The following is a 19,473-nucleotide window of genomic DNA, read 5'->3' as shown; positions in this document are numbered from 1 at the left end:
AAAAAAACTAGTGTTCAACCTATTTTTTAGGTTTTATTATCTTTCTTATTATTTTTTTTTAAAAAAAAAAAAAAAGTTTTATTTTTTTTTTGTCTATAATGCTTTCGAATCATCCTTGTCTTACTTGTAAAAAACAAAAATTTTATCTTTTTTGTCTATAATGCTTTCGAATCATCCTTGTCTTACTTGCCATTGATCTTGTTTCTTCCTTGTCTTAATTAACAATTTTAACATCATACCTACCGTCCATGATATTTTAAAAATATTAAAATAAGATATATCATACTACTACCACCACTAATAATAATAATTATAATAATAATAATTATAAGAAAAATAAAAAATATTAATATAGTAATAATAATAATAATAATAATAATAATTTTTTCAAAAAATAATAATAATAATAATAATAATAATAATAATAATAATAATAATAATAATAATAAATTCAACAGCTAGTTTTGCAAAACATTCATATTATGAACAACTACCTTGACAGCTGACAACTACCTATTGACAGCTCACAGCTACCTTTACAGCTAACAGCTGCTCAAAAGCTAACAGCCATCAGCTACAACTACTTTTGCCGAACAGACCCTTAATATTTAACTAAGTGAAAAGGGAAAGGAAACTAAGACAATCATGTGATGAGATCGATATTAGAAAAAGGAACAATAATAGCACAATTTTTTTTTGAAGGAATCCACTTAAGGGGGCGTTTGGTTCGGAGAGTAGTATAGGTTTGGAATCAGGAATAGGGTCAAGGTGGTATCGGGTTGGAACTTGATACTTAATACCATGCGTTTGGTTCAATTCTGGAATGAAATATCATCCCTTTAATTTCATGTATTTGATACCTAAGGGAATGGATAGAGCCAAACTCACCTCCCGCCCAAGGTTTCTAAACCCCATACCTCATGGGTTTGAGGTATGGGTTTAAAAATCATATTTTTGACAACCAAACATATGGTATGGGTTTTGGTCATTCTAAACCCATACCTTATATCTATAATCCGCGAACCAAACGCCCCCTAAATTAGTGGAGGTTAAGAAATACTTAAATGAAAAAATATAAATGGAAGACTTAAATAAAAAAAATAAATGAAAAAAAAAATGAAAATAAGTGAAGGTTAACCAACTTCTGAAATACAAAAAAATCATACGTATACTCCGCGAATCAAATAACCCAATACTTTTTAAAAAAATTTACTTAAAATTAGAGCTGTTCATGGGCGGGACGGCCCGCTAAGCCCGCCCAACCCGACCCGCAAAAAGGGCGGACTTGGACAACCTTTTCGAAAAAAATTGGATATTTGGGCGGGCTAGGCCCGGCCCGTTAACATAAATGGGTGGGTATGGACAAGAAATATGTATCGCGGGCTAGCCCGCTCGGCCCGTTTATTAATATATAATAATAATAATAATAATAATAATAATAACATTCTTATTTTAATAATTTTATTTAGTTAGTTAGTTATGACATACTTTGTATATTTTTGAAAATAAATACAAAGAGACTATATTGAACTATAAGCTTTTATTAGTTACAATTATTCATTTTAATTTTATATTTTATCATTAACACTTATTAAATAAGTTTTATCTTACATATATTTATAACATATGTCATAAGTTTAACCTTTTTTTTATTTCTATTACCATTTGCGAACAAAAAATTATAAGACAACTATACCAAAATAATTTTAGCACAAATAAATAATAAAAAGATTAGTTAGTGTTATTAAAAACAAAACAAAAATTTAAGGCCCGTTAGCTAGTGGGCAAGCCCGGCCCGTTTAACAAGCGGGCATGGACAAAGTATCAAGCCCGCATAAAATTAAAGGGTTTAGGTTTGCTAATTATATATGGCTAGACTCTAGTCTAGGCATCTTAGCCTACACCCCTTCCTAAACTCATCGTTTAACACCCCTTCCCCAAATACTCACTTTTACAGTAACTACATTATAATATCCATACTATTTCCCCCACCCCATATATACAGTGGAAAAAAAAAACCATTATCATTTCACTTTCTCTCTCCTCACCCATTTTCTACATTTTCTCTCTCTACATCTATTTTTTGCATTTTCAAATCTGAAATTTCTATGAATTTATGACAAATTATCAAAAAAAAAAAAATGTCCAGTTACTACATAATTCAACTAATCAAGGTCGAAATTCAAAGGAGTAAGTGATTTTGTTCATTTTTAGTTCAAAAAAGAGTATAAACCCTAGTTTTAGTAATTTTTTTGTTGCAATTGTGTTACAGGATCATCATCGAAGTATAAAACATAGAAAAAGATTATAAACTATTGCATTTTAGTAATTTTTACTAATTTTCGTTTAAAAACTAGTAATCTGAACAAGTAGCTTTTGATTTTTGGGTATGAACTATGAAGTATTCTCTTTTTTTTTTTTGGGCAGTTGAAGGAAATAGTTTTAGAGAAGAACATCAAAGAATCTGGAGAAAAGTAAGCATTAATTGAATTAGTTCGTAGCGTTTCTTTTTTTACTGAATGTTCATTTCCGTTTCAATAAATGTTCATTTACATACTAGTATACAATCATTCACATGTTAATAGAAGATTAATATAAATATATTACTACATTTATATATTACAACATAGTCATTGTATTAATGTTCAATCTTTTTCATAGTTTGGAGTGGAAAATTATTACTACATAGTCATTGTATATATAAATGTTCATTCTTTTTTCATAGTTTGGAGTGGAAAGTTATTTTAGATGAATATTCATTTGTTTTTTGGTAGATGTTCAATCGCATAAAAGTATATGGTTTTCACATATTAGTATACGATTACTAGAATTTTGATAAATATTTATATTTTGGTCATCTTCTTCAAATATTTCATGCTCGGTTAACTTTTGAGTTTCAACATGTGTCTTTTTTTCAGATGGATGTATGATAAATCACATATTGATAGCTTCAAGTGTTATTTACGTATGTATTTCATGTTCTTTGATTGATATCTTTCATAGGCATTTTTAAACTAATGCATGTTCATTTATATATTAATAGATGTACATTTTCATATTCAATTATGTGAATATGTTCATTATTGTATTAATAGTTGTTCATTCCATATTAATAGATGATCAATTCTACAAATATATATGTTCATTTATATATTAATATATGTTCATTTCCATATCGATCATTTCAATTGTTATATTTTCATATTCATATGAAAATTGGTTCATTTCAACACTTATTTTTGCTCAAATCTAACTAAAAAAAATCTTGTTTTTGCCTAGCTATTAGTTAAACAAAGAATCGTGGATATTTAGCAAGGAAAAAAAAGGAAGATCAGACGACAAAAAATAAGGAAATCAAGAATGCATGGATTCGCGCAACATCAATATGTGTAGAATTGAATTGTATATTTAATATTCAATAGTTTAGTTTTTGGTGATATACAATTTCTATTTGATTTTAATAAGAAGGATATAAACTTTTTGTTTCCCAAAGTATTATTACAAATCACATCATTCAAAAGCAAACATTTAAACACTATATATATAATACTAATATTTTTTTGACGACTTTGAACCATCATTAACTAACTATATTAGAATATGTTTATAAACACACCTTAACGATCAATAGGAAACTGTACAAAAGTTAAACATTCAGTTCTTGTAGCACTGTCAAAACGGTTTGACAGTTCGGTTTCGGTTCAGTTTGAAATCGGTTCGGTAGTTAATTGGGTCGGTTTGGAATCGGTTTAATTGTCTCACGGGTCGGTTTTGGTTCGGTTTAAATAGTTATCGGTTCGATTCGGATTCGATTTATTCTTAAGCGGTTTTGATTCGGTTCGGGTTGCAAACAGTCCGGGTAGTAAACGGTTCGGTGCAGGCGGGTTGCGGTTTGTTAACGGTGCGGTGTAAACGGTTTTTATCCCGATTCAAACAGGTTTGGGTTGGAAATGGTTTCGGGTTAGAAACAATTCGGTTCTTTTTTGGTTCAGTTTATAACTGGTTCGGTTCTTTTTCGGTTCAGTTTATAACTGGTTCGGTTCTTCGATGGTTTAACCACTTTAACGTTATTCATATCGGTTCCATTTCAAGTTTACTAAATTACGGTTCAGGTCGGTTTTCGGTTTCAAAAAATAAATTGTTTATCGAGTTGTTTGGATTCGGGCAGTTAAATAGTTTTGGTTTGAAATTTGATAGTACTTGCTAACCTTTTGCGTTCACAAGTTTTATATAAAGTCGGCAAGTCGCGAATCATTTCTTATTTAGGCATCATATTATAAACATTTTCTCATTGATTTTATAAATACATATTATGTTCTGTTTCAAGTTTAGTCATACTGATTTTACTAGTATATTACGAAGTAGATTATAAGAGTTAGTGTATTAATGTATTATTGTTTTACAATTAGGTTATTATATGCTTCTTATTTAATCATTTATATACTACGCATAGTATCATAATCATGATTTGATGAGTTCTTGACTTCTTGTGAAATGGAAATTCGCAATTTGGTAATTCGATACTTGATTAGTCAACAAGACTGATAATTATGACTCGTTTATCATTACATATTTTCATGAAATTATGAAGATATTACAAAGTGCTTTGATTTGTATAATGAAAGAAAACACTAATGACTAATTAACAAGGTAATATTGATTAGTTCAATTGATCATATGTACACATTATTAGGGCCTGTTCTCATTGACTGAACTCAGCTGAACTGAACTGAGCTGAACTGAATTGAACTCAGCTAAACTGAACTGAACTAAACTGAACTCAACTGAACTCAGCTGAACTGAACTGAACTAAAATGAATATTTTATAAGAGAAGGAAATTAGGAGCTGGACTAAACTGAACTGAACTGAACTGAACTGAAATGAATATTTTATAAGAGAAGGAAATTAGGAGCTGAACTAAACTGAACTGAACTGAACTGAACTGAACTGAACTGAATTGAGCTGAACTGAACTGAACTGAACTCAGCTGAACTGAACTGAACTGAATTTCAACGTAAGAGAACAGGCAACACATGGCATCTAACCATCTCATAGTTAAATATTCGTATCATCGTTATTCGTATGTATTAGTACAAAGTTATAGACTCATTAGTGATCTTTTTAAATTTATCTATTTATACATTTTATTAATATAACGTTTTTATAATTTTTACGTGTATGAAAATAAAGATATACTAGTAGATGTTTTAATACATGTCTTGGGCACTGATCCCGATCAAATGGGGCAAAAAAATACTAAAGAATTGAGGGAATAATATTTTTGTAGATGAATGAACAACACACAAACACACACGGATCACTACTCTCAACCATATATTAAAAAATCAATGGTTAGATTTTTTCTCCCACAACACACACGGATCACCACTCTCAACCATAGATTAAAAAAAATCGATGGTTAGATTCTTTCTCCCATAACACACACAGATCACCAATCTAAACCATAGGTTAAAAAATCAATGGTTAGATTTACATGAAACCCTTTTGAAACCCTTTCTCTTTCATCTTCTTCTTCTTCTCGCCTCTCTCGCCTCTCATCTTCCTTATCTTCTTTCCCCCCTCTTTTGATTTACCACGCCGCCATCGACTATACTACCACCGCACACTCTATCAACCACCAGATGCCACAACACCGTCGTGAACAACACCAACACAGACTCTACATCAACATCAATGGTGCAAAACGACGGTTTTAAGGTCAAATTCGACCATGAAAACTCTAGATCTAGAATTTTCATGGTCGAATTTGGCCTTGTAAACCCAATTCCGAGGTTTTGAGTGATCAAATTCAAGTATGTATCTATTTTTTTTCTTAATTTTTATTTTAATTGTCCTTTTCGGATTTTTTAGAAATCTATGGTGGTCACTGTTGAAGTTTGGGTTTTGGGGATTTTTTTTGATGTTTTGTGTTTTATTTTTTTTTGGTGGGAATTTTTGTGATATTTTAGTTATGGTTCAATCAGGTTCTGGTTTAGTTGAGTAGATCTGAGTTGGGGTTTGGGTTAGGTGGGTGGGTTACGGTTTGGGTTAGGTTTAGATTGGTGGATCTATCTTTGGGTTAGGGTTAGGTAGGTGGATCTGGGTTGGTTATGGGTTGTGGTGGTGGGTCTTTGTAAGTCGGGTTGTGGAGAATTGCGGTGGTGGGTAGGGTGAATCACGGTGGTGGTTTTAGTGGAGGGCGGGGTTTGTTGAGGAGGTGTTAAGGTGATTTTAGAAGGGAGTGGTGGCGCGGCAGACCCTTTTTTTTTTGTTTTTTTATCAAAATGTTTCGACGGATACAATCCGTCGGAAATTTCCGACGGACTTTGTTGAGCTTGAAAATCTATTCTGACAAACCCTTTTCCGTCGGAATAGTATTTCCGACGGAATTTCCGTCGGAAAAGGCTGATTTTCCAACAAAGGGTATTGCGACAACCGATTACGACGGAATTCCGTCGGAAACGTGTTTTCCGACGTCGTTATTTGCCTGATTTCTTGTAGTGGTAAACGGTTCGATTTAGAAGCGGTTTGGTTCATAAACGGTTCGGTTTATAACCAGTTCGGCTTACAATCAGTTCATTTTCAAATGGTTCAGTGCAAACGGGTAGCAGTTTGCTAACGGTCTGGTGTAAACATTTTTTTTTGCTAGTTTAAACGGTTTCGGGTTAGATACGGTTCGGTTCTTTTTCGGTTCGGTTTTCTTTTAGTTCGGTTTATATTTGGTTCGGTTTGTTAACGGGTTCGGTTCTTATACGGTTTAACATTATTCGGGTCGATTCGGTTTCGGGTTTATTAAATACGGTTGCGGTCGGTTTTCGGTTTCAAAAAAATCGGTTTTTAATCGGTTCGGTACTCATTTGGGTCGGTCGGTATCGGGCAGTTAAACGGTTTCGGTTTGAAATTTGACAGCACTAAGTTCTTGTATCAAGTCACTCATAGGATTTAATATTTCTACACTTATTATCTTTATAACCCCTTATTAGAACAAATAAATCCTTTCATAAAAAATGAGCCATCCCTTCGCCTCTTACTCCTCCTAACTCTGATCCCAAACCTTTCATAAAAGCATACTCATTATACATTTCATAAGCATCATCTACCGAAGGAAATTGTTTCCTCCAAAAATCAAAGTGACTTGCTTCTTCAAAAATAACAGCATCCTCTATTCCCACTGCAATAATTAAACATGTAATAAATGAACAAATACAATAGCAATAATGGTCAATTACAATAATGCATTTGATCAATTACAGTAAAATTACCATATGTAAAAATATATATGATCATCTATAGTTACATAACTGAACATTATTAATGAAACTACAAAACAGTGATAATTATTAAAAGCTGCATGTACAACTTATAATTCCATAAACACAAGTGTATATATAAATGAACATTTATAATTGCATAATTGAACATTATTACAACAAAACAGAATAACAAATGTTAAACTATTTTTTTTTAGGGAATAAATATTAAAATATGTTCACTAGTTAAAATATGTATGAGCGTCTTTAAAAGAATAAAAATCATTGAAATTCACGTGTACAACATTTATATTCAAATACAACTACAATAAACCTATAGTTAACTACTGAAAACAAACATTAAACATAAATGAACATTGGATGATGGAAAGGTTCACTTTCGTGTTTATGAAACAATTACATGTAATAGTATAGCTGTATGGAAATGCATTATTATTGTAATTAAATTGAATTTATTTTATATTGGAAATTATTATTAACAACTCTTTATTTATATAAATACAATTCTAAGACGTATGTATTTTTATACATCTTACTATAAAACTTACACATGGCTCTTGAAATGAACATTTAATGATACAAAAATGAACATATGTTGAAACACGAATGAACAAAAATGTACATTGGATGATGCAATACTTCTAATAATAAAAATGATTTGAACGCAGCAATCCATATAAATAAATAAATTTGCTCTCATTTTTATTGATAAAAAATTCTTAAAATGCAATTCATGAAATGTACTTCGTATTAGTTTGAACAAAAATTCCTTATTATATAAATGAACATCTAATGATTTATAAATGAACATTTACCAATATAAAAATGAACATATTATAAAAATTTACAGAAAATTCATAAATGAAAAGGGGCGGGAGTGGGGCACGCACGTAGGGGTGGGGGGTGCAGGCAGTTTTCCCTGCCGTAGAGTCTAGGTAAAAATTTGTACAGGTTTGCTATATAAAGCCCGTTGGACAAAAAATAAACATAGACCCGGCCCACTACCTGTCCAAGCCCGCAAATGATCACCTCTACTTTTTTTTGAGTAATCCACCCTCTCCCATAATTAGACAATCACACGAAGACCCGCCTATTTATTTATTAGACGGATCTAACCCGTATTATAATTGTGGCGGTTCATCGCTTTTAAACGGCATCAAATCCTACCTCTCTCAGTCAGTTTTAGTTATTTCGTTGATTCTTGTACCCCCCATTGAAGCAGCTTCTAAGGTAAGTTGTTTATTGTTGTTATCATCATATCAATTTCACAATCTAGGGTTTATTTTTTATCCAATTTAATTTAATTATCAGTGCTTTAAGTTTGGGGTTCGTAAATCTCACTTATTGGTTCTAAATTCTTAGATTACGAAAAGATTATAACCAAAAGAATAGAAAATTATGAGCCTAATTTGATTAGTGAATCAAATACCCCTAAAATTATGTATTTTTCGAGATAATTGAATATGAAATTAGATCTCTTTTCCCCTCCTGCCCTGCAGAAGCATTGATCTCTATAATTTGGTTAGTGTTGTTAATTAAAATTTTATTAGTGTTAGTGTTGTTTCTTATTGATTTCAATTTGTATGGTTGCTGAATTTCTCCCAAAGCTCACATCTTTGAGTTGAATTTATTGGTAAAGAATTCAGCTTTGGCAGTTTGGGTAAAAAATTTTGTAGCTTTGATCGAAAAACTATTGTATAATTGTTTTCCAAGCAAAAAGATTTGATCTTTATGGATCTTTCTTTGATATTTTTGACATGCTACTTAGAGTACTATTCATATTGTATGGTTTGTATTAATATATCTCTGTCAACTTTCATGTTTATGACCAATGATTGCTTATGCTTGTTAACTTTCATGTCATGACTATAATGCATGCCAACTCTTTCCGAGTATTCAGGATCATTTTGTTATTCCTTTAGATTAGTCTATTAATTGATTCTTTCGTTTCAAGTTGTCACTGATTTCTAGGCTAATTGTAGTTGTTAGTGAATGAGTGTGAATAGGACAGAGAGGAATTGAGGCATGTGATAAGGTGAGGGGAGAGAGATGGCAGTCTAATGAGTAAAGAAACAATTTCTGCCACCCTAACTGGAGTTTGCTCACAAAATTTGGAACGGAGGAAGTATTATGTATCCTAATTACTTACTCGTATTTAGTAAAGACATGCTTATTGTATAACTTTCCTATCTCATTATCCGTTGCAAACAGTCATATATGTCAATCTTTTCGATATGTTTATAAATGACACCGTGCTTAAGCTTCACTGTTTCGGTAAATTCTATACAATATGCATACATTTTTCAGTTTGTAATGTGTCCTAGTAAGTAGTAACGTGTACACCTTAACCTACAGGTGCTTTTTGAAAAAAAGTAAGTTTAAAATCTCAAGGGATTGAAGAGTATAAAGTTAGTTGTTGGTGTCGTAGAGGATGGTTAATCAAGAAAAGAACTTTGGGCTATTATGCGAGGATTTGTTGGTTAACATTTTCTGCAGACTCCATGTGAAAGATCTTCTGAAGTGCAAGTGTGTGTCAAAAGAATGGCTGACAGTAGTCTCTCAAGTTTGTATTCCCATGTTGTCAGCTGAGGATCCTCCTGTTTCTGGAGTTTATTATCGTGCTATTCGAGATCATGGCTTGCCTTATGTAACAACAACCTGTCCTCAAGACACAAAAGAATATTTGCAGCACCTGGTGGCCTATAGTGATTCTATTCATTATGTTGACAGCGCTCCTCTGGAACCACACCTCATGCCTTTTACCAGCGCCAGAAGCTATTCTGATGAAAAAGCTGATTCATATGGAATGTCACTTTCAAGTTTATTGCCATTTGAACATCGTGGTGCCAGTTTCTTGGACTGTTGTAATGGCTTAGTTTTGTTTGTTCAACGTCCTAAACCCCTGTTTTACGTGTGTAATCCTGTAATAGGACAATGCGTGCCTGTCCCTCCACCTCCTCCTTCAATCCAGTTGTCGACCCTCTACGCATCATTAGCTTTTGACCCTTCCGAGTCCATTCACTACAGAGTGGTCATTTCATCTCTTAGCAACCAGCCACAGTGTATCCATTTATTTGATTCCCAAACTGGAGACTGGAAGTCGTATGAGGTGAAAATAGAGCTGCCTCCTTTTGCTGAGTGTTTTAAGTTGCTCAGGCACTCTATTTACTTGAGAGGTGTAGTGCATAGATTATCCATGTATGCTGTGATAATATCCTTTGACCTCAAATGTATGAAAGCCTGTGTAATTAACTGCCCAAGTCAGAAAAGTCCTCCTGCACATCCAACAAATGAAAAAGATCAACCTCCGCCAGGATGTATTGGGGTGTCGAATGGATCTCTCTGTTATGTCAGGAATGAAGATGGGTATGTGTGTGTGTGGTTGCTTGACTATCCCAATGACTCCAGTGAATGGAGTTTGAAGCATAAGATTTGCTTGCAATACCTTTGGAAGTATGCACGAAAAAATGACTGGTCTTCGCGTTATGTCTGGTTGCGATGTTGTTCTTTTCATCCTACCTCTGACATCTTATTTATGGGTTCTGCATGTTCAATCTTTATGTATCATATCGGAAGTGATCGCTTTGAAGGAGTGCGGTATTTAAACCTTACTGAAGCACATTGTGGGGACTTTTTCCCTCTCTTTTTGCACAAAAATGTATTTGTCACGTTGAAGGACTGGTCCAGAGGTATTACCAACATTATCGATGTAAATATTCACTACTTCATTTGATTTGTTATGGCCTATCTCCCACTTTTCTACAAATCTGCAGTGAGTTTAATTAATTAATTCTAGGCTTATCGTACATGCCTTTTTTTGTTATATTCTGATTCATGATTGATTCTTTTCTGTTTTGGGTTGCTGCTTCATCACTGTCCATGTTCTTCATGGTGTAGATTTTATCTAATTAAAGGTCTTATTTCCTCTGATACATAATATATTTCATGTAGCTGTGACACGTTATGGGTTGAATGTTGTCGCTAGTAGGATGCATATCTGTCTAATTTTTGTCAATAATGTCCAGAAAACAAAGTTGTATCAGAGTGTGAATGCTGACCATTTTACATGTAGGACTATTAGTTTTTTGAAAGCATACAGTTGGTGTTGGCCTTGTGTTTCTTCTTTATTTTGTATGGTATGGGAGTGCATCACAAATTGTGTGACATCAGGCATGTCGGTGGTGCAATTTATATTTTGTATGCTTGCATATGCTGTCATTCTGGTTTCTTTTCCTCAATAATTATCTTAGAGGATGTAATAGAACCGATATTGTCATTTTTAGGAGTGAAACGAACTCATGCTGTTGTGTCAAATGTGAAGAACATTGTCGCACAGCTGAAGAGGGCCTTTCACCGTCTTGTGTAAAGTTGCTTCGTCTGTACATTACTCTTCTTGAGACTTTTTAGTGGTCATACAGTTGACTCATCTGTAACAAACATTGAGCATCCTTGTTTACGTGCATTGTGAATGAATTTGAGCATTCCATGATTTGTAAGACATACAGAAAATGATTAAATGTAATTGCTTGTTGTGTTCTTGATCGTTTGATATTATTTCTGAGGCGCTGTTATCAGATATAAATCAAACTCTTGCCATTATTTTTACTATTTGTAGAACTGAAAGGCCTGGGTGAACTGTATGTTTGTCTTTCCTAAACTAAAAATCAGTTTACAACTTGACTTGACATTTGCCTTCTCACCCACAAACTTTTGGTCCATCTCTGAGCTCCCTGACCCGGAAATTGAGCCGCCATGTCTCTTGCTTGGACTGCACATACTCGTTTGATACTCTATTCGTTAGTTTAGAGTCAAACTAATATGTTTATTTTCCTCTCATATAATATATATAAAACCTTCTACTGCATTTTATCTTCATTTACTGTTACTAAACCAAGTGAACTTTTGTTTTGTTGTGTGCTTATGTCTGTTTTGCTAATGTTACCTTCTTGATTATGATGGACAGAACTATGAAGACATACATGACCGTTGGTGTTACACAGATCAGTGATCATTTATTGAAGCAAAAAAAGAATAAAAATGAGATGAAGCTTATGGTTTATTTCAGTTTGTCTGCCACAGGCGATTTACTAGTGTTTTGGCATTGCTTTAGATTCAACAATAATGTTTGACATGAAATGTGTTTCTTCTTGTAGAAGTCTTCTATCTCAGTTTAGATGAATATTATTTGGAAGCTCATGAGCTCTTTATTACTTTATAGTATTTTGATTGACCTTGACCTCTTCATGGTTGGTACTCAAGAGAAGAATAATAGTGGGGTAATTGGGGTGAAAACCTCTAATTTGTTTTGAAAACATCCAAGTACCTACAGTGGGCATAGCAAGTTCATGACTACCTTCAAACTTGAGAGAGTGACACAGTTCAGTTTGAAATAAGGAGCGACTTCTGCTGTTCATAGTGAGGGTGCAGGCAAAAGTACCATCTCGGTTTCAATCACCAACTTGGAGGCACCATCTATGCTCAATTTCAACGAGCTTAAGTTTCTTGCAGAAAATATCTATGCTCAATTTTAGCTATGATAGTGTCAGAGGCCTAGCTTGGTTTTAGTGGAATGGTGGCAAAGGTTAGATTCTTATTTAAGTACCTGAATGTTACTTGATCTTGAGGTGGTTGAGGAGATTGTGTCTTGAATAAGAATGAAAGAATCTAACCATACTTGCTGCTACAAGATTTTATTTATTAAAGCATTCTGTTCCATTTTATTCCCCTCAGTTTATAAGTTTTGCATCAGCTACACTGCGAATGGCTCATCAAGTGCAAACAACACTGCTTACTTTCTTCAATTCAACTGTTTATTTTCTTTTCCCTTGTTTACTGAGGAATTATAACCTCTCTTAATTTTCTTTTAATTTTAATTTAGCTTTCGGCTGATGAAGTTGTTGCGAATGGTCATGGAGGGCAAACTGTAAAAAACCTTACCTCACTTGGATTCCAGAATCTTACTTTCAGGGGCTATAATGGGTATGTTACCCTGTGCTAAGAACTCAAGCTTCAAAACACTTGGTAAAGATAGTATATATGTGACTACATATGGTCTCAAGTCTCACAGAGTGGTGCTTATACAAGCTTAGGTCCTTACACTAAGAAACTGCAGAAGTCTGCACATGGCTAACCGCGATGTTGGAGCTTGAAAGAACCCCTTTCACGTTCTCAAAACATTACAATGTTGTGACATGAAGGTAAACAAGAAAGCAAGCAAGTCGCTATAGTACGAGCAAACATAGCTAGCAATATGGCAATAAGATTTATTATACAAAGTACTTATAATTTATTTATAAAATCGATTTCATAATCTTTGTATTTCCATATATTATCTTGAATAATAGATATGTTTCGTAATAATTATGTTTTTGCTTGTCAAGTTTATCATGTAGTTTCTAGATTGGTACATAACCAATTCATATTATGTTGTAAATATGTATACCTGTGCAGTACCATCATATTTGTGTAGAGCTGAACAAGGTCCTGTACTCATGTTATACAATTGTTTTCAGTAAGATCGACTCATGTTATACAATTGTTTTCAGTAAGATCGATTCTAGTACTCATTGATTAGAGATTAGTAACTACATCAGACAAAAAAGCTAGTCGAAGGACAAAATTCAATTTTGGTTGACAGATAATCTTTTGCACAATAAGAATTCTCATGATTTGTATTGGTTCTGATTTGAAAGTGTTTTTCAACAAAAAGAAAAGAAAGAAATAAGCCTTTCAAGGTTAACCATCTTGTTACTTAAGCCATGAAGTACTCAAGTCTAATATGACTTCTCATAGATATATTATTTCTCATGTATAGATGCCAAAATCATATAAGAGGAAACCCATATCAAAATTTAAGAAAATTTCCATATAAATTCTAAGATGAGCCATTCAGAAGAAGATTATTCAGTACTGTAGAACTTCTGACAATCCATTAATTCAGATTGTACAGGTCAAAAATTATTTACTGTCATATTCACTTAGAAGAGAAATAATGCTACTATGATCGTAAGGAGCAAAGACCAGGACAGAAGGTTACATCTCAACATCACAACATATACAGAAAGATAAGTAGCCAAGGTAGACAACCATTCAGTTACGATGTACACTAACTAATAATACCATGATGCAGCGATGCAGCCTCTTGTCTTGAAGCAAAATTTTCTTCCCTTATCTATGTACTAGTATCTTTTGAAGTATTGCTCTTGCAAGCTGACAAACATGAAATGATATAATACCTACAGAATCACATCCATGACAATACATGTCTCAATGTGCCACTAAGCAGCTTCACTTTCCTAACTATGTTAACCAAGGAATGAAATTGAAACAGGAAAACTCACCATAAACTGCATATTATATGTGTATATAGCAATTTGCAAAATCTGGTATTGGATCTAAGTTTGACCTCTGGTGTCATGGCTGCCGTTTGAAGGATCACAACATCTGCTAAGCCATTGTAATTGGAAACACTTCAGAAACTGAGAAGTAAATCATAATTCGTGCACAACCCATTATTTTCACTTAACAGCAAGTCAAATGGAATCAAGCTCTCCGAGAATGGTATTTGCTGTAGGCCTCTCCTCTGGGCTATCTCTTGTCATGATGTTGATGAGAATCTTAATAGAATTGGTGATTGACTTTGGCCAGGTTCTGTGCTTTTTGAATTCTTGCAAATCATTGTATTTCTCCATATCACTTCCAAACCTAGCATACATCTCGAGAGCAATAATGCCTAAACTATAGATGTCACTGCTGGCAGTAAATTTGCAAGGATCACTCAACTCTGGAGCACGGTAGATTGTTGTTGGACGTTGATGTAACTCGTTTGATAGCTGTGCAATCCCAAAATCACCTATCTTCACAATCTCTTTGGTTGAATTCAAGAAAATATTTAATGGACTTAAATCACCATGAGCTATGCCCTCATTGTGTATGTATTGAACAGCCTCTAACATTTGCCTAAACAGTGAGTGAGCCTTTTCTGCTGTCAAGTCTTTAATAATATCATTCAGCGACCTTCGCCAAATTCAAGAAAGAAAAAGGTCAGTAATTCAATACAAACATAATCAATAATATTAATTTGTAGAATTATAGCATGTAAATGATTTCCATACCCATAACATAACTCTTGAAGGATGCATAACATGGAGCCGGCTTCTTCGCCATCAGCCACTACAAAATTACCCTCTTCATCATTGCCAAATCCAATTATGTCCTTTTCCAACCAAGCTGCATAATACCTAACAACGTTTGGATGGTTTAATCTGGCCATAGTTCGAGCTTCCCTGCATAATACCAAGGTATAGACTATCTATCATATGAACTGAAGATAAATTTGAGATTCTCCTGTAAAGTAGATTCTCATTAGGTTTCCTTACTTGTACTATAGATACATCATGTCCTTTTTTTTTTTTGACAATCTATATTTGGCTATTCTAATCTCAGTAGGTGTTTCCTTACTTGTACTATATATATATATATATATATATATATATATATATATATATATATATATATATATATATATATATATATATATATATATATATACATCAATGTGTCGATCAATAATATTCATTCAAGATATCAAAAATATATCTAGCAAATTCCCTTATAAGTTATAATACAGTATATTGTTTGAGGAAATATTCTAACAAATACTGATTCTCAATGCCATTTAACAAGAATAAGATTCACAATACCTGACGGCCTCATCATATGATATTTCCGAGACGACGCTGAGCTTGACTTTTTTCACCGCATAAGATTCTCCATCAATTTTATTTCGCACCAAAATCACACATCCATACCCACCGAACCCAAGCAGCTCTACTTCTTCAAAATCAGTCTTCAATCGTGATACGAATCCGCTAGGTCCAATTTTCATTTCTTGTACAACTTTATTAGTCATTGCATCAACAATCTCCATCACTAAGAGGAAATAATGAACGCGAACAGTAGAAATTTCAGCAAATTTTAATTTAGGAAATTTTGGTTGAAATTGAATAACAAATTAAACATCAAATGCAGTTGAATGAGAAAGTGAAAGAATACCTCGCAAAATATTAGAGCGCAAGAAAGTAGTTCGATTCTTTCAATTCCTGCAAAATATGATGAGATTAGTTGATTAAATTGATATGCATTGCAATAATTCAACATGAAATCAAAGAAATTAAACTTCAAATGCAACTGAATTAGAAAGTGAAAAGAGTACCTCGATTGATATTAGAGCGCGAGAAAATTGTCCGATTCTTTCAATTTCTGCAAAATCTGATGAAAAATGTTGATTTAATTGAGATGAATTGCAACAATTCAACATGAAATCAAAGAAATTAAACTTCAAATGCAACTGAATTAGAAAGTGAAAAGAGTACCTCGATTGATATTAGAGCGCGAGAAAGTTGTTCGATTCTTTCAATTTCTGCAAAATCTGATGAAAAATGTTGATTTAATTGAGATGAATGAAGCAAGAATTATCAAGAAAATTGAATATGATGAATTAAGAGAGAGAAAACTGAAATATGATGAATTAAGAGAGAGCAAAATTGAACCTGTGAATAAGAGTAATGTTTAAAAGAGTTACAATGGCGCCAAATCGTTTTCTTGTATATATAGTAGTATTGTAGTAGTAATTCTTCTACTTTTACAACTTATTTTTATAATTTATTTTTATCCTCTTTCATTTTTTATTCAAATTCATCCATTTTTTATTCAAATTTATCCATTTTTTACCAGATTTTTACTTTGTACTCCTAGTATATTACTTGTATAAGACTCGATATTATACCAGTTAATTTGAAGAAAATTATGAGTATATGTCTTTGTTTTTTTCAATTACGTGTCATTTCTTAAGCTATTTAATTTCGATAATATGTTGGTAAAATGTTCTTTTATTTGCCTATTCTCATGTCATTTCTTATCACCGTGTGTTGTGGTGATGGTTGGATGTATTGCTTATTTTGTTATATCTTAAGTCTGTTCCTATTTACTGAAAAAACAACTAAATTGAACTTATTAAGGCTGAACTGTATTGAACTAAAATGAATGGAGCTGAAATGAATTGTTTATGAAAGAAAGTAGGAACTGAACTGAACTGAACAAATTGATTAAAGTTGAATCGAATTGAACTGAACAAAACTGAAATTAAGCAGAACATAATACTCTTTGTCATTTCTTAAGTTTCTCTATGCTTTCGTAACTCTTGTCGACCACTTTATACTAGTAATCCAATTTCTTATCTCGTGTATTACCTTTGACTTTTGTCGATATGGTCAAATTAATTTCTACTAAGACTCTGAACTACTATTCTCATGGAATTGCATTTTCATTGTCCTTCATGTAGTGACGGACCCAGCATTGGTCATGCAGGGTCACATGACCTAGAGAAAATTTTTTTTAAAAAAATCTTAATTTAAAAAAAAAGAGGCTCCCATAAGAAAATAAGATATAAAGATTATTTCAAGATATAATTTAACATGCAAACTTATAGCGTACTGGTTAGAGTGATTGAGACAAAGCCAAAAAATCAATCGTGTAAGTTCAAGCATGGTTGTTTGCAGACTTATAAATCAATTTTATTTTATTTTATTTTTATTTTTATTTTTTTAGTTTAGTTTCTTTTTTCTCTCTATGGTTATGTGATTTATTGATTTTCATGTGATTATTTGAATTTTTTTTCTTCATTTAATTCACTATATATAGCAGCATTAGCTCATAAAGAACTTATGATTATTTTGTGTCAAAAAGAAAAAAAATTATAATTATTTGATTATCATGTGATTAATTTGATTATCCTTTAATATTGTTATGTTGTTATGTTATGTGTTGTTAAGAAGTTACATTAAGTGGTTTCTCTTTTAATTTGTACGAAGTACTAGATAAGCCCCGTGCGATGCACGACATAAAAAAATTCATTGAAATAAATATATATTTTATATATGTCCCTCATATGATATAAATTATAGAAACATAACCATTAATTGCCATTTGCAATGATATTTAGATCCTATTAATTTTGTAGAAGAGAAAAAACTTAAGCAAACTATGCATTATGGGGTACCCTATAACCGAGAGTAATTATATTTTGAAGCCACATAGTCACTCATAAATTCATAATATAAAATATGGAGTATAATATAATATAATAATAAAAATAATTGTCTTACAAAAATATTGTTATAATTTAAGGTAAATAAATAAATAAGAATATGATGTCAGCAATTGATTTAGACGGGAAGAATTTTAACAACAGCTTGACATGTGTACAATTTTAAAAAGTGATGATGTCAGCGGTTGTTGTTTTAGTTTATTTATAGATACATAGATTGTATAGTTCAAGCATGGTTGCTTGCATTTTTATTTTTTATTTTATTTTATTTTATTTTATTTTATTTTTTTTTATTCCTTCAATCTTATTATTATTATTATTATTATTTAAATGGTTATGAATTTATTTTCACACTCCTCTTTCTTCCTGTCATTCTCTCTCTTCCACTTTAGCATACTTATAAAACAATTTATTTTCTTTTTTTAGTTTAGTTTAGTGGTTTTTTGTTCTTTTTTTTTTTTTTTCCCTATGGTTATGTGATTTATTAATTTTCATGTGATTATTTGAATTTTTTTTTTCTTCATATTATTTACTATAGCAGCATTACCTAGTTAAGAACTTATGATTATTTGATTATCATGTGATTAATTTGATTATCCTTCAATATTGTTATGTTGTTATGTTTTGTGCTGTTAAGAAATTACATTAAGTGGTTTTTCTTTTAATTTGTGTTGTATGAATTTTTTAATATTATATTTGTATAATTAGATTGGGTATTTTATTTTTGTATAAAAAAATTAACTTGAGTGTAGAATGGACAAGTTGCAAAAAGATTTAGGGCCTGTTCATATTTACTAAATTGAGCTGAACTGAACTGATTGGAGCTGAACTGAACTGATTGGAACTGAACTGAACTGAACTGAATTGAGCTGAAATGAATATTTTATGTGAGAGGGAAATTAAGAGCTGAACTGAACTGAACTGAACTGATTGGAACTGAACTGAACTGAACTGAACTGATTGGAGCTGAGCTGAACTGAACTGAACTGAAATTAAGTAAATGTGAACAGACCCTTAATCAATCTATTTTTGACAATATTGGATTGATTAATTATATTGGAATTGTGACTTAATTTTCAAAAAAAAAAAAAAAA

At 32.2% G+C, this 19,473-nt stretch overlaps 2 protein-coding genes across 2 annotated transcripts; one reads left to right on the top strand and one right to left on the bottom strand.

Moving 5' to 3' along the window:
* Positions 1 to 8,411: 8,411 nt before the first annotated feature.
* Positions 8,412 to 13,094, top strand: LOC145617846 (F-box protein At5g03970-like). Its single transcript, XM_081672600.1, has 3 exons — positions 8,412 to 8,502; positions 9,628 to 10,981; positions 12,236 to 13,094. The coding sequence occupies exons 2-3, from the start codon at positions 9,704 to 9,706 to the stop codon at positions 12,278 to 12,280; spliced, it is 1,323 nt and encodes a 440-aa protein (XP_081528726.1). The 5' UTR covers positions 8,412 to 8,502; positions 9,628 to 9,703; the 3' UTR covers positions 12,281 to 13,094.
* Positions 13,095 to 14,244: 1,150 nt separating this feature from the next.
* On the bottom strand, positions 14,245 to 15,615 carry LOC145618646 (uncharacterized). The gene is made up of 2 exons (XM_081673420.1): positions 15,387 to 15,615; positions 14,245 to 15,288 (listed from the first exon to the last, which is right to left on the bottom strand). The coding sequence occupies exons 1-2, from the start codon at positions 15,542 to 15,544 to the stop codon at positions 14,805 to 14,807; spliced, it is 642 nt and encodes a 213-aa protein (XP_081529546.1). The 5' UTR covers positions 15,545 to 15,615; the 3' UTR covers positions 14,245 to 14,804.
* Between the last annotated feature and the right edge of the window lie 3,858 nt (positions 15,616 to 19,473).

This window comes from Chenopodium album, chromosome 26, assembly GCF_948465745.1.
Source record: "Chenopodium album chromosome 26, dcCheAlbu1.1, whole genome shotgun sequence".
In the NCBI taxonomy this organism is placed as follows: Eukaryota; Viridiplantae; Streptophyta; class Magnoliopsida; order Caryophyllales; family Amaranthaceae; genus Chenopodium; species Chenopodium album.
This window is presented reverse-complemented; position numbering and strand designations above follow the sequence as displayed.